Consider the following 15810-nt stretch of genomic DNA (forward strand, 5'->3'; position numbering starts at 1 on the left):
GCCCCTGGGGATAATGCCTCTCGCTCCAGCCACAGCAAAATGCCTAGAGACCTCAGGACCCCTGGGCCTCCTTGTGCCCTCTCTTTGTGCTCATCCTGGTAGGGTGATTTTGTGTGTGCACATGGAGGCAAGAGGTCATATAGGGCCTTCCTCTATTGATCCCCACATCGGTTTTGAAGCAAAGGCTCTCTCTGAGCCTAGAGCACTCCCATTGTCTGGGCTGACTGGCTAGTGAGTCTCCACCCATAGTGCTGGTGTTACAGCTGTACACAGCCAGACATGGCTATTTGTGTAGGTTCTGGGGATTCAAACTCAGGGCCTCACACTTGGGGGACACTGTCCCTATTAAGGTGTCTCTCCTTTACTTGCCCCTTGGGGAGTTTTGTTCCACAGTTGGTTGGAGGCCCTCTGAGTACCCCAGGGTTATGACCCTGGCTTTGGGGTGGCCTATGGTTGGCCCAGGCCCTGGGTGAGTGCTCTGATCTTCTGAACTTCCCTGAGGTTGCCAGAACACAAACAGCTGTGTTTCATGGGACCTCCAGCCTGGGCTTGCACACAGTGGGACCTCCAGCCTGGGCTTGCACACAGTGGGACCTCCAACCTGGGCTTGCACACAGTGGGACCTCCAGCCTGGGCTTGCACACAGTGGGACCTCCAGCTTGGGCTTGCACACAGTGGGACCTCCAGCCTGGGCTTGCACACAGTGGGACCTCTAACCTGGGCTTGCACACAGTGGGACCTCCAGCCTGGGCTTGCACACAGTGGGACCTCCAGCCTGGGCTTGCACACAGTCTCTGGTATCAGGTCCATAGAAAACTCTCCAAATGCCAAAGGCAGTCCAAATGTCCAGAAATGGGCTCAACCTGGACTGGAGGTCAGACTAAAGCCAGCATTCCTTGGGAACCTGTGAAGCTGGGTCCCCTCTACAAAAAGGAGTCATTTCCCTGTGGTTGGCAGTAGGGACATATGGCTACTCTGTCCAGCTCACCGGCTTCCCTGCCCCAGCTGCTTATTCCCCTTATAACCCTGATATTTCTGCTATGCGCTCTTTCTCGGTGTCCCTCCCTGTTCTCTCTCTGCTGCTGTTTCTCAGTTTTCTCTTTTCTCTGTCCCCTGCTAGTCAGGACACAAGGCAGCCCCAAGGGGTAGGATCAGAATATTAACATTTCTCTGTTTTGATTATTATAAAAAGAGGTGAGTTATGGGAGCAAATGGAGGAACAAGGGTGCTGAATTCTCGAGGCTACTTCAAGCTGGCATGGAGCACAGTGGAGAGTGAGCCGCAGTCACGCATGCGGAGGCGGGAGTGAAGAAGCATTGTTAGCTGTCATCATGGTTTTTACCCCTGACCTAGCCCTCCAGCCTGTCCTGGGAACAGGGAGCTGCTTCAAGTTGAGCCGGGGAGCAGGTGTCCAGGACCCAGGCAATGGGGTATTTATCATAGGGGAATTTATCATAGAGGGAGAAAATAATTACATTTGCTGGACTGGCCCACCATCAGCCTCCTGCAGGTCCATGTCTCAGACTGAAGTCAGTAGCCGATGCCTGGATATGTCAGTCAGCCAGATGGAAGTCTGCTGAAACAGATGCAGGCTGGAGACGGAGTTAAAATTTGTGACTTGACTTGGAGCCTTCAGCCTGCAGCGTTGGTAATTGGAGACCAGGAGAAAAACGCCCTCCTCAGGAACAGACGCGAGGAAGACCCTGAACTGCCGCGTCTGAAGAGCAGCAGCAGATTCACACCTGGAGGTTTAAAATCCCGAGCTTGTGACTCAGACAGCATCAGAACTGTATTAATGGCGAGATCTGAAATCGTAAGCATCTGTGCTGCACCTGTCCCGGCATAGGAACGTGCTGTCCCCAGACCGAAACTGAACCTCCACCACGCCCATGCTGCCCCTAGTAAAGATGGCAGTGAGGTCATATGACCTGTCTGTTTTGACCTTAGCCAAAATGGTGGCTTGATCCCCTAGTTGCCCTTATTTAAGATGGCACTGCCTGATCTCGTGGTTGCCCCTATCAATTTAGGTGCCTGACCATGTGTTCATATGGGTTTTGGGGGGTTTTTTTTGTTCCTTTTGTTTGGGTTTTTGTAGCTAGAGTTTTCCTGTCTGGCCCAGTCAGGACAAATCTCTCTTACCCGCCAGTCCCACAATCGCTCAGACCCAACCAAGAAAGCACACAGAAACTTACATTGTTTACAAACTGTATGGCCGTGGCAGGCTGCTTGTTATCTACTTCTTTTATCTTAAATTAACCCATTTCTATATTAATCTATACTTTGCCACATGGCTTGTGGCTTACCAGTGTCTTTACATGTTGCTTCTCATGGCGGCGGCTGGCGGTGTCTCTCCCCAGCCTTCTACTTCCCAGAATTCTCTTCTCTCTTGTCCCACCTATACTTCCTGCCTGGCCACTGGCCAATCAGAACTTTATTTACACAGAGCGATATCCACAACAGGTTTTTCTTCTGTTTTGTTTTGTTTTTTTGTTTGTTTGTTTTTGTTTTTGTTTTTGTCCCAAAATAAATTGAGCAGATAAGGAACAGATAAATTGAAGCGTTTAAAAGTCAGGCATGCCGGGCGGTAGTGGCGCACACCTGTAATCCCAGCACTTGGGAGGCAGAGCCAGGTGGATCTCCGTGAGTTCGAGGCCAGCCTGGGCTACCAAGCGAGCTCCAGGAAAGGCGCAAAGCTACACAGAGAAACCCTGTCTCGAAAAACAAAAACAAAACGAAACAAGACAAAACAAAAAGGTCAGGCAGAAAGAAGTTAATGTGGCCATCTCCCAGGCCCCAGCAGCAGCAGAGGAAAGGCAGGCTGCCACTGCCCAGGAGGGAGGTGGGGCTCCAAGCGATGGCGGAGCAGCGGGTCGGTCACTGGGCAGCAAGAAGGTGGGCTGCCGGAGGGCCTGTACGTGGCGGGAAGGCCGAAATACCGTCAGGTGACCAGATATTTGTGTGGGTAGTTCGTGGACTGGGGGGGGGGGGGGCAGGGCTGCGCACCTAAGTCCCTCTCGTTGAACAGGAGGTCTCGGCAACATAGTCAAAGCGGCAGGAGGGAAAGATTTAAGAGAGAATTACATACAGGCAAGGAGAAGAATTAGAAGAGGGGACAGGCAGAGAGTGAGCTTTTCCTGGTGGGCAATACTACATGTCGCGGAAAGGAACCCAGGGACAGGTGATAACGTAATCGCTTAGTGGACGCTGGAGGAGCAGGGAAGGGGAGGGCGACGGGGAGGGAATTGGGAGGGGGTAGGTGCATTTTCTACAATGGGGTATAACAGCCAAGGTAGCCAATGGACCATCGTCACAGCGGGCACAGGCTGCCCCCATATGCCCTCGCATAGGGGTGGTGGCCGAGGGGCTGTGAGCCCAAAAGACAGGTGGTACCAGTGAGCAAAAGGAGACTGACCTCCAGCGTCCAGAGAGCCAGTGAGGGCTGGGCACAAGCTATCTCCACAGCCGTCACGTAGCTGTGACCCGAGACACATGGTGAACAAATGAGGCGAGTTCTCAGTTGTGGGAAAAGGGCCAGAGGGAAGGGAAGAATCTTACCAATCCATAAGGTGAGGAGTTTCCCCGCGGTCCTCCAGCCAGAAAAATGGTGGGTGGTGCAGGGTCATGCAGGGAACACGCTGGGCAGGTGCATGCCCGCTGCAGTGGCCAGCAATGCACAACCCAGACGCTGCATCCACGTGGGGAGTTTATTCTAATAGATAAAAGAGGCAGAGAGAGAGGGGGGGGGGAGAGGGAGAGGGGGAAGAGAGAGGAAAGGGAGAGAGAGAGGAGGGTGCACACCTCGTGGGAGGAAAAGCTGAAGGGTGAGAGAAAGGGTCGGAGTTTTTCCTCTAGAAGAGGCTTCTACATCGGGACGCAGGGCGGCCCCACGGAGCGGGATCAGAACATTAACAACTGCTTGTCACTCAGTCCAAGGCCCAGCCTTGCCTCTGGGGACAACGCCACGGGACTCTGTTCTCTTTTTATGGGTGTTTTTACAGAAATCACAATAGCGATCCAGGCTGGCAGGGATGTCCCGTGTGCCCTGTGGTGGTGTGGTCAAACTACCCTCCGACAGGAGCTCCGAGCAAGCAAGGCTACCCTGTGAAGCAGATGGAATGAATACACCACAGTAACAAATAGGATTTAAAAAAAGAAACCAGCAAAATCGGGCTTCTGGGAGAGAATGGGTGGGCACACAATAGAGGCAGGAGGCGACAGGCAGGGGAGAGTCTGGGTTGGGGGTTGTGGATGACTCATCCCTAACAGGCTTGAGGGCCAGCCGGCCCAAACCAGCAGTAAGACACTTTCTGAGAGCCAACGTGGGTCTACCTAAGGGCCTTGGCAGCAGCAGCTGAGACATGATCAGAGATGGCCTGGACCAGTGAGAGGCAGCTTGTCACACCGGGAGATGCATACTTGTAGTGGGTAGCCATCCCAGCATTGGCCTGGAAGTTCCAACCCCCATTGAGGCTTCAGTAATGATCACGCCCACAAGGCGGGGCAGAGGAGGGAGCGGAAGACCGAGGAGCAGGAGGAGGTCGTGCTCTTGGTTCCCGGGACGCTGGACGCAGGAGGTAGACCGAGCAGAGTTCTCCAGAGAACACCGCCGGACTGTGCTATACCTTTGCCAGACCCTACAACCTACCCCTTCATTTGTAAGTTACCCCAAAAATAAACCTCCCTTTTAACTACGTGGAGTGGCCTTAATAATTTCACCAATACATACTCATCAGACGTCCCCCAGGGCGGGTGGAGGGTATATGAGCCTTGCCTCTGCCGGCATAAACTGAGCTGGTTGTTTCCACATTCCCCCCGGAGTCCGTGTCCTTGACTCTGCGCCTACTTGGCCCCCTCCCCAAAGGGAACAACAGCACAGGACCCTGCCGCAGGGGGTGAGAAGGAAGCTTCCTTTAGTGGAGGTGACAGTTGGAGAAGGCCCCAGGAGGAGGAAGTCTAGACTGTGAACAGCCAGGTGTGCGGCTGGGGTGGCGTGCACCGAGGAGCCATACAGAGGAAGTAGCAGTCCTGGGCCAATTAGCTGCCTTGGCAGTGAACAAAAGTCCTGGGTGGGTTTTCCCTTCCTCCTGCGCCCCTCCCTCAGCCTCATGCTGGAGACCCCTCTGTGTCCCTTCAGCCTCAGCCAAGAGCTCTGATCCGTGCCTCAGTGTCCTTGTTTGTCAGTTGTGATGAACAGAATCAAAGGGTTTCCCGGTGTCCCAGGTCCAGACCGTTCTGAGCTGTAGGTATACAGCCCGTAGGTATACAGTCCGCGCTTAATGCATGATGATAAATACATGATCAGCCTGCCCAGCTGGTACGAGGCTACAACCTATGAAGTAAACGTACCTTCTTACAGGAAGGGAAACTGAGGCTGGGAAGGGTGAAGAGGGGCACACTCCTGTTGCCCCCTTAAACATTGGAGGCTGGCCTTGGAGCAGAGCTGGCTCAAGAGCAAGCAGGGGAGCGTCCTGGATGATAACGGGCGTGGCCAGGCTAGGGGCGGGGCGAGCGGCAGGGCAGGGCTACGCTGGGGCGGGGCCTAGATGGGGGCCGGGTGGAGTCTAGCGGGGACGGGGCGGAGTCTAGAGTTCAGGGAGAAGTTCTGGAGGGTGCGGCCTGAGCCAGGGATAGCCGGGTCGGAGGTGGGGACGTGGACATTGGCCAAGGGGCTTTGGGAGGCTCGGGGCGGGGCTAGAGAGGGGTGCGGCTTCTAAGGGGCGTGGCCTGGGAAACGGCTTGGCCCCCGCTTGGTCAAGGTCGCAGTCGTGCGCTCGGGGCTCGGCGGAGCCGCGGGCACGCGCAGGGGCGCGCACAGCGGCTCGGGGGCGTGGCCGGGGCGTGGCCGCGCAAGCCCAGCGTTCGGGGGCGGGGCCGGGGCCGGGGCCGGGCGGGGCTCGCTGGAGGTCCGGGTCCGCTCCAGTCTCCGCCGCCGCGGTCCCAGTGAGCGTGTCCCGCCATGGAGCAGCCGCGGAAGGCGGTGGTGGTGACCGGTAGGTGAGGCCGGGCCCGGGGCGGCGGGGCAGGTGCTCGCGGCTGCCACAACTTTGCAGTTGTCGCCTCCCGCGACAGCACCGTTCGGCCCTGGTGACCTGAAAAGTCCGAGGTCCTGCGGCCCGGAGTTCGGGGCGCGTGGGGACGGGAGCAGAGAGGTCGCGCGCTGCAGCCCTCCCCGCACCTCCCGAGCTCCGGCTTGTCCCCACCCCCTGACTCCCGGGGACAAAGGCGGGTTTACGGCCAGGAAAAGTCCGGGTGACACAGGGTCCACTCAGAGCCCTGCATTGCTGGGGGCCTGCAGCCCGGACTGGAGCAGGCGGAGGGCCTGCGTCACCCTGACCCCAGAATGACCCAGGGACTCCTGAGCCCAGCTCCTGCTGTCACCAACACCCCGGAAGCTAACTGTACTTATTTCCTGAGACTCAGCCTGGGGCCACTTGGTGGAGTCAACTCCGCCGGCCCCGGAGGAGGGCACTCAGGTAAACCTCTGCCGGAGAGGCCACAGGCAGGAGCTGGGAAAACTCCTACAGGTGTTTTGTAGCTGAGGAAGGCTGAGTCTGGAGCAGGCTGCCCCCCTGCTGGGCAGGTGTGAGGACCTGCGCCCCTATCCCTTAGAGCATGGGGGCGGGTGGTTTTTGCTGGTTTATTGAGAGTCATTCTATCTCTCTGTCCCTCCGACCTGGAACTCTGTGATCCAGGCTGGCTACAAACTCAGGGTGATTGTTTGGCCTCACAAATGCTGAGATCAGCAGTGTGTGCCCCCAAGACGTGGCCTCTACCTGCTGTCCTGAGGTATGGTGGCCATTTCTTAACATTGGCAGCAGGTGGGACCCTTACACTAACCCAGGTTCTTTGAAGGTGTTTTGGGGGGTCAAACAACCCTTTCCGATATTTACATTACGATCCCAAATAGTAGCAAAATTACAGTTAATAAGTTGGAACAACATAATTGGTTGTGGGTCACCACAACATGAGGAGCTGTATTAAAAGGTGGAAGGTTAGGAGGTTGAGAAGTACTGCTCTAAAGCCTGCCAGTCAGGCTAGATTGGTCATTGAACCCTGAGGATCTGCCTGTCTACTCTCCTGGGCCTGGGAGTACACGTGTGTCACCACATGCCCTTGTGAACTCAGGTCCTTGGGTAACAAACATTTTACTGGCCGAGGTATTTTCCTGGCTGTATTTATTTTGAAACAGGGTCTCATGTCGCCTGGGCTGGCCTCAGCACCCAGAGCCAGGAGCTGGCCAGGTTGGCTTGGTTTCCTTTTTGTTTTCTCACTGTGACTAGAACAGGGAAGACCAGCCTACCAAGGATAGCTTTGAACCCCAGCCTTTTCACTCTCTTGCTGTGTACCCTCAGCAAGTCTGCTTCCTCTCTGTGCTTCAATCCTGTCTTCAGAGGGAAAGAAACCAAATGGCACAATGCCTCAGCAGTCTATCTTGGTCAGCAGTAGGGCCTGGAGGGCGAAGTGACCAGGAGTAGTCGGGTGTCCAGGTGGTCTGGACATACCCACCCCTGCCCCGCCCTGTGAGCTAATCCTCAGTGGGTACTCATGGCAGCCCACGGTCCCGGGTCCCAGAGTTGGAAGACAGCAACACATAGAATAACCATAGTTTACGCCCTGGCTGGAGAAGGAAGTAAGGACCAGAGAGGTCCGCTTCCTATGGGTTCTACCACCAGGTGGGCGTCCTAACCGGGACAAGGGACCCAGGCTTGGCAGCCTGTCATCCTACCACTCGGCAGGTGGAGGTCAAAGGATATCAGTCTGGAATCCATAGCTGGGCCGGACTGGGAAGGGTGGGGAAATAGCCTAGTGTGGGACTGTAGGGGTGGGGGAGACTTCAGAACGCTGAGGTGGGAAGAGAGAGTAATGTCTCTTTTCCTGTTTTCAGGGTTTGGCCCTTTTGGGGAGCACACTGTGAACGCCAGCTGGATCGCTGTCCAGGTAACTATGAACTGGGGGAGAAACCAAGCCCAGAGCGAAGTATCTTTCCATGTGTTTAAATATAGTTTTGAACATCTCAGATTCCAGCCAGTCCAGCTTGTCTGTGGAGTCCTTGCTTCACTTTTTGTTGTTTTGTTTTGTATTTTTAGCATAGTTGTAATTGTATAGCCCAGGCTAACTTCAAACTCTTGATCCTCCTGCCTCAGCCTCTTGAGTACTAGAGCCATGCCTGGCTGAAAAGTTTTTCCATCGGCCTGGTGCTGTGGCACAGCCCTTTAATCCCAGTCCTCAGGAGGCAGAGGCAAGCAGATCTCTGAGTTCGAGGCCAGCCTGGTCTACAGAGTGAGTTCTAGAACAGCCAGAGCCACACAGAGAAACCCTGGGTAAAAAACAAATGAAACCACCTTGAGAAAGGCCTGTGTGCCCCAGCCCATGCTGCCAAGGCTGGAGAGCAGATGGGCGCATTGGGCGAGGGCTTAGCCTCTTAGGAAGGAGGGCGCTGACCCTCAGCTTCTGCCCTGGGAGCCTCAGGAGGGTGTCTCTTCCCAGAGCCCGATCCAAGGAGTGACTCCACTAACCTGTGTCTCCTTGCCAGATGGTACTTTCAGACGGGCAGCTAGGGAACAATTGAGTGGGGGGAGACAGACGTTTGGTTCTTAGATAAATCAGCTGGCAGAGACGGCAGCCGGACCCGGATTAATTTTAGCCCATTAGCTGTGTGATTTAAGATTCCCTCTTCCCACCCAAGACTCCCACGTCCCCTGCCACCAGCGTGTCACCCTCCCCACCTCAAGTCTCCGTAGCTCCCTTTTCTTCCCACCTGCACTCTGCAAGCCGGATGGAAGACTCCAGGGTCCCCAGGACCTTGCAGATGGGAGTGTGGCCGGGGCCCCTGCTTGCACACCCGCTCCCCAGAGCCCCAAACAAAAAGGTCCAGTGTGTCTCTGAAGACTTGTGTGTCTGGCTTTGTGTGAGTTGCAGACAGGAGACTTCACGGGCTGAGTGGACACAAAGCCAGTGTCTGGATTCCTGGGCCCCAGACACCACCATCTGCATGTAAATAGAGAAGAAATCAATTCAACAATCTTTGGGAATTCCCTTAGAGCTTTGGGGCTTCCAGGGGAACCTCCGTTTTGTACAGAAACTCAGACTGTTTCTCATCTTATCCCTTTAAAAAATGTCATTTATTTATGCATTTATCTATTGTGTGCATAGAAAAGCCCACATGGGAGGTCAGAGGGCACTGTGTGTGTCCTCAGGATTGAACCTGGGTTACCAGGCATGGCCACAAGCTATGTTACCTGTTGAGCCAGACCATACTGTCCCCATGCCCCCCTCTTTTTTTTTTTTTAAGTTTTGAGACAGGGTCTCACTCTAGCTAGCTTCGAGCTCATCCTCCTGCCTCACCCTCCCAGTGCTGGGATGATGACAGGTGTGCTCCACTGTGCCTGGCTCTTTTGACTGACTGATTCATCAGTCGGTTTTCAGACAGGACCTCACTCTGCAGTCTTGGCTAGCCTCAAACTCAATGTGATTCTCCTGCCTCAGTTTCCCAAATGTGGGGATCACAGAGGGCACCTCAGTCCCAGCTCTCTTCATTCCCTACCCCCAGGTCTCTTCATGGGAGACTCAGGTGGATGTCAAGGGCCAGGAAGCCTCGGTTTGCTCGTGCGAAGCCTGTCCCTGAGCTGGCCTCGGTGACATCCAGAGACGATTGCTGCCACCATGAGTCTAGACAGACCCTCCAAGGAATAGCACCAGCAAACAAAGGGGGCTCTGTGTGGGGTCAAGGGACTCGTCAGAGGCGGCCTGCAGCCCTGCCCAATTTTGTGACTTTTGAGTCTTTTTAGGTAGATGATTGGGGACAGTGCTGCGCCCTTCTTTCCGGGGTGCTGAGCACTGAGCCAGGATGCAGTGAGGGGGTTTGGGATTCACGGCCCTCTTCCCAGGAACCAGGCGTCAGGGGCAAAGGGCAGACAGGTGAAGAGTGACATGGCTGTGACTGGTCCTCATCACACTGTCCCTTGTCAAGCCAGAGTCTCCGGAAAAAGCCTGTCAGTGCCAAAGGGGCTGCGTCTCCCGGTGGACACTCATGGCCTTCATGGGGACATTAAACACTCGCTTGTACCCACAAATTTTCTGGGTGAAGCCCTCTGCTACAAACTGCTCATCCTGGCCACATATCCCTGCCACCCGAGGGGCTGGGAAGGAACTGAGGACAAGTGTGTAGCCAAACACCAGCTATTGATGTGTGTGTGTGTGTCTGTGAGTGTGTGTGTTTTCTTTAATCTGTTTTTTGAGACAGGGTTCTCTATGTAGCTCTGGCTGTCCTGGATCTCACTCTGTGGACCAGGCTGGCCTTGAACTCACAGAGATTCCTCCTGCCTCTGCCTCCTAAGTGCTGGGATTAAAGGCATTTTGTTTGTTTTTTGAGACAGGGTCTCAAGTAACCCAGGCTAGCCTCAAACTCACTCCCAGCCAAGGCTGACCTTGAACTCCTGACTTCTAGGCCTCAGCATTGCAAGGGCTGAGGTGACAAGCTGACAAGCAGGTACCATCATAAAGGTACAGCCCTGTACTCTTCTGTCCATTCTGTGCTCTGGGTTTCTTTCACACGTTTAGTGAGGCTGCCGTTGGGAACAGTGTGGAACCTGTGAGGACAGCATGAGGAGGCTCCGGAGGCCGGGACAGCCATTCATAGCTGTGTTGACAGACTTGAGGCCACAGTGCTGTCTGGATCTGTCTCCAGGAAGCTCTCCAGAGATAAGGCAGGTCAGAGTGAAGTCGCCCGGGCGTGGTGGCACACAGCTACCACTCCAGTACTAGGTAGGCAGAGCAGGGGTTAGGAGGCCCAGGAGAGCATGGGGCATAGTGACAGCCTGTCTAGAGACAAAAACAGCTGCTTCCTAACATAAAATTTAACCTTTTTTTTGAGACAGTGTCGTTCTGTAGCCCAGGCTGCCCCCACCCTGTCCTATCTCAGTCTCCAGTGTAGGCATGATGGGTGTGTGCCAGAACAGCAGGCTTCAGAACCTGCAGTACTGTAGTCCCCAGTGCGGGTGTGGTGTGGTGTGCGTGCCCTTGGGTGGGGTCCTGGCCTGAGTGACGTCTTGAAGCAGAAGAGTTGTGACGTTGGTGAATGGTGTAGGCTTTTTCTCTTGGTGCCTGAACCTGGTTTCACTTCCTGTTTTTCTTTTCTTTCTTCTTTAAAAAAAATAATAACTTAACTTTATTTTTTGTGCATTGGTGTGAGGGTGTCAGATGCCCTGGAACTGGAGCTACAGACAGTTGTGAGCCACCATGTGGTTGTTGGGATTTGAACCTGGGACCTCTGGAAAAACAGCCAGTGCTCTTAACCGCTGAGCCATCTCTCCAGTCCAGCTTCCTCCCTTTCTGAAATACAGGTTTACACCTGACTCAGATAAAGCATGAGTGGCTGCAGCGTCCATCGCGAGGCTTGGAGGCGAGCACGGGAAGGGCTGGGGCATCGTTTCGATGTTTTGTTTTGTTGCTTTTTTTGAGACAGTCTCACTCTGTAGACCAGGCTGGCCTCGAACTCATAGAGATTCTCCTGCCTCTACCTCCGAGTGCTGGGATTAATGTGTGTGCCACCACATCTGCCTTTTTTGTTTTTTGTTTTCTTTTTCTTTTTCTTTTTTTTTTTTTTGAGTCAGGGTCTCATGTAGCCCAGGCTGGCCTTGAAGTCCTGATCCTCCTGCCTCTACCTCCCTAGTGCGGGCTCGGGGCTGACAGGCAGGTGACACCAGGCCTGTCTTTTGTTTTGATTTTTAAATTAGGTTTATTTTAGTTATGCATGTGTGCACATGCCTGTTAGGGGTGGCATGTGTACATGAGTGCAAGGAACTACAGATGCCTGAGGCCTGGGATCCCTTGCAGATGTGAGCCACCTGATGTGTGTGCAAGGTGCTGACCTCAGGTCCACTGGAAGAGCAGTAAGCAAGGCCTCTTACCCTCTAAGCCCTCTGCTGCCATTGTCTTAATTTTTGAAACAAGATCTCACCATCGCCTAGATATTTCTGGAACTCACTGCGATCCTCTTGCCTTAGCCTCTGAGTGCCAGACACACCACTTGCTCCGCTGGGGGTGGTTTATTTTGCTTTTCTATTTTGTTAGCTGGTGAAGTTCAAAAGTCCATCAAATACAGTTGCCATGGCGACAGCGTGCCCTCTGCCCCTCCCCTGATGTGAACCCAGCAGGTGGCGCACGTTCCCTGCTCTGTCCCTTGGGTTTGTAATTCTTCCGTGCTTTTTGTTTGAGTTTTGGGTATTTGCAGAGACAGGTCTCCTTGAACTCCTGATCCCCCTGCCTCCACCCTCCGTGTGTTTGGGATGGCAGGTGTGCACCATCACACCTGTGCTGGGGTCCTGGCCTTCTCCCGCTCACCCGCCCGCATGCTACTTGAGCATTCTACTGAGTCACAAGCACTGTACCAACTGAGCTGCCAGTACTAACAGCTGAACTGCAGCTCCAAACCTTTTTTCTTTAGTTTCTCGTTGTGTGAGACCGAGTCTCATGATGTAGCCCTGGCTGGCCTGGAATTCATTATGTAGAGAAGGAGGCTGGCCTTAATCTAGCAGCAATCCTCCTGCCTCAGCCTCTCTAGTGTTAAAGCAGTCCTCAGTAAAATGACAGTAACATCTCTTTTTTTATAAAGCCCCTGGCCCCAGTGTTTCGTTACAACTGCAGAAATAGAGTAATCTGGGTCTTTCTCCAGCTCTGCGTGAACTCCCTGATCTTTCCTGAAGACCCAGGACTCCAGCAGTCTGGCATTACCCGGGCGGCCAGCCCTGCATTGGTCGCGGTCCCAAGGGAGATACTGCTGGACTGGAGTGTTCAGTAGGTTGGGTGTAATTAATACCTTTTTTTTTTTTTTTTTTTTTTTTTTTTGAGGAGGAGGAGCAGGGTCTCATGGAGCCCAGGCTGCCTTCAGTTTTTCTGTGTAGGTGAGGATGACCTTGAATTCCTGGCTCTGCCTCCATCTCCCAAGTGCTGGGCTGACAGGTGTGCACCACAACCAGCGGAGCTTTCTGGCGTCTAAAGACAGGACGTGCCCTTGCAGCATGCCCATCCTCACACGGTGTCTTCTCTCCCAGGAACTGGAGAAGCTGGGCCTTGGGGACAGCGTGGACCTGCATGTGTATGAAATCCCTGTGGAATACCAGACTGTGCAAAGGCTCATCCCTGCGCTGTGGGAGAAACACAGCCCCCAGGTGAGCAGTTCACAGGGGTACCTGAGGAGATCTGTGCTCCCCAGTCCTTGCTCAGTCCTGTGAGGAGGCATCACGACCAGGCAGGTCATAAATGCCGGGCTGCAACTGGAGTGAGCTCACAGTTCCAGAGGGTTAGTCCACAGTCATCATGGGGCAGAGCCCACCCTCGGGACACACTTCCCCCATCGAGACTATACCTTCTAAACCTTTCCAAACAGTTCCATGCCTTGGTGACAAAGCTCTCAAATACATGAGCCTGTGAGGCCATTCTTTTCTTTTTTTTTTTTCAGACAGTGTTTCTCTCTGTAGCTTTGCACCTTTCCTGGAACTCACTCTGTAGACCAGGCTGGCCTCGAACTCACAGAGATCCGCCTGGCTCTGCCTCCCGAGTGCTGGGATTAAAGGCGTGCGCCGCCGCTGCCACTGCCGCCGCCCGGCCCACTGGGCTTTTTAAACAGCTACATAATTTGCCAGGTGGTGGTGGCGCACACCTTTAATCCCAGCACTCGGGAGGCAGAGCCAGGCGGATCTCTGTGAGTTTGGGGCCAGCCTGGTCTACAGAGTGAGTTCCAGGTCAGCCTGTGCTACACAGATAAACCCTGACATGAAAAAAAAATTAAAAAACCCCAAACAAACTATATATAATCATTTTATAGCAACAACAAAAAGACTTACACGCTTTTATGCCTGTGTGGGTGGGTGTCTGCTCCCGTTAAGCCCTGCCCCTCTGTCCTCAGCTTGTGGTGCATGTTGGAGTGTCGGGCATGGCCACCACAGTGACGCTGGAGAAATGTGGACACAACAAGGGCTACAAGGGACTGGATAATTGCCGCTTCTGCCCCGGCTCACAGTGCTGTGTGGAGGATGGCCCCGAGAGCATCGACTCCATCATCGACATGGATGCTGTGTGCAAGAGGGTGACCATGCTGGGGCTGGATGTGTCTGTCACCATCTCCCAGGATGCTGGCAGGTGGGCTTCTGGGCACTCAGGGGCCGGTGGCGGGTGGGGTCCTAGAGGCTGAACAGCAGGTGTCCTCCTGCTAACTCCACCTTAGTTTCTGGCCTGAAACTGTTTCTGTAGCCCAGGCTGGCCTAAACTCAAGAGACCCACCTGTTCTGCCTCCTGAGTACTGGGATTAAAGGCAGGCTCCATCATGCCCAGCAAAATAAAATTTTTAGAAAATGGAGAAAAGTCTGCCAGAGTCCCCAAAATTCCTCTAGCCCCTAGGTTCTCCACCCCCATCCCCCCCCCCACCCCCACAGGCTTGCCTGGAACGGACTCTATAACTTGTGTCTCCTCCTCCCCTGACTCAGATACCTCTGCGACTTCACTTATTACACCTCGCTCTACCAGGGCCGCGGCCGGTCAGCTTTCGTCCACGTGCCCCCACTGGGCAAGCCTTACAATGCCGACCAGCTAGGCCGAGCGCTACGGGCCATCATCGAGGAGATGCTGGGTGTCCTGGAGCAGGTAGAGGGGGACATCAGCTGTTGCCACCAGCACTGACTGCCGTCCACACCCGGGTGCTGAGAGAGGAGACAGAGCTGGGCCTGACTCACATCTGCTCCTCTTCTTGGTGGACCACAGGCGGGTGGACGCAGAGAGCTCTGTCTGGATTTCGTCCTGTGGAGACACAGCTGCTGTGCCCGGAGGCTGAGGCCGGGCGGGCGACATAGCCACAGGCGGGTGGCCATGCCACTGCCTGACCCCAGCACACTTGGCTTTTTCAGGCCGTGGATGGAGTCAGAGCCTTCTCTCTGGCCAGGGTCTCGCAAAGTGTCATAAAGGAGTTGCTCTAATCCGAGTCCCTGTACCCTGGACAGTCCCTGGCAAAGCCACCTGGAACATGGCTGCCTTTTCTGCACCTCCTCCCCCTCCCCAGTGCTAGATTAGGGAACGGAGTAACTTATATTCCCAGTGCTAAAACTTCAGGCTTAGCCCTCAGGTGTCTTCTCTCTCCCCTGGAGGGGAGCCTCTTTTGCCCCCTGCCCTGAAATGCCATCACACTTTGGGTCCCTGTAGTGGGTCCCCTTTGCTCAGAAGAGCAGGCTGCTGTTGCCACCAAGGGCCTGGCCCTTCCCTGGGCAGCCCTGGTCCTGCCGTGACCTTTCCTTTCTTGTTTTCTTTATGGGTTTTTAGAACATGCTTGTTGTCTTTTTTTTTTTTTTTTTTTGAGTCAAGGTCTAAGGTAGCCCAGGCTGGCCATTTGAACTTACTATGTAATCTAGGATGGTCTCATTTAAACTCCTGATCCTCCTGCCTCAGCTTCATAAGTGCCAGGAGGACAAGCATTTGGGCACTACAGAGGTCCCACCCCGGACCGGAACTGACGGTAGCTGAGCCATCACCCAGCATCTGTGGGTTTTCTCTACTTGAGATAGATAGCTTCCAGTGTCCTCTTCGGGGCCTGGGACCAGAGGCTGCTCTGCCCAGGCTTGTCCCTGCATGTTGTACCAGCCACAGGGACATCTAGTGAACTGTTTGGAAGTGTGCTTGGGACGCAAGCCAGGCTTTGTCCTGTGGCCTTTGAACTCCAGGCCTGGAGGAGGGGCTGGATGTGACATGTGGCCTGGACCCCATCCAAGACAAAGCTCAGTTCCTGCCGCCAGAAACCACGCACGTTTTGGATGCCATCTTCTG

General features: G+C 54.4%; 1 protein-coding gene across 2 annotated transcripts; it reads left to right on the forward strand.

Moving 5' to 3' along the window:
• Nucleotides 1-5878: 5878 nt before the first annotated feature.
• Nucleotides 5879-15316, forward strand: Pgpep1 (pyroglutamyl-peptidase I). Of its 2 annotated transcripts, none has more exons than XM_036166564.1 (5): nucleotides 5879-5990; nucleotides 7886-7938; nucleotides 13053-13169; nucleotides 13907-14139; nucleotides 14484-15316. In XM_036166564.1, the coding sequence occupies exons 1-5, from the start codon at nucleotides 5957-5959 to the stop codon at nucleotides 14674-14676; spliced, it is 630 nt and encodes a 209-aa protein (XP_036022457.1). In that variant the 5' UTR covers nucleotides 5879-5956; the 3' UTR covers nucleotides 14677-15316. The 2 variants fall into 2 exon arrangements, with proteins under 2 accessions (XP_036022457.1, XP_036022458.1); XM_036166565.1 differs by lacking the exon at nucleotides 5879-5990 and adding an exon at nucleotides 6433-6473.
• Nucleotides 15317-15810: the final 494 nt, after the last annotated feature.

The sequence above is a fragment of the Onychomys torridus genome, chromosome 17 (genome assembly GCF_903995425.1).
Source record: "Onychomys torridus chromosome 17, mOncTor1.1, whole genome shotgun sequence".
Lineage (NCBI taxonomy): Eukaryota > Metazoa > Chordata > Mammalia > Rodentia > Cricetidae > Onychomys > Onychomys torridus.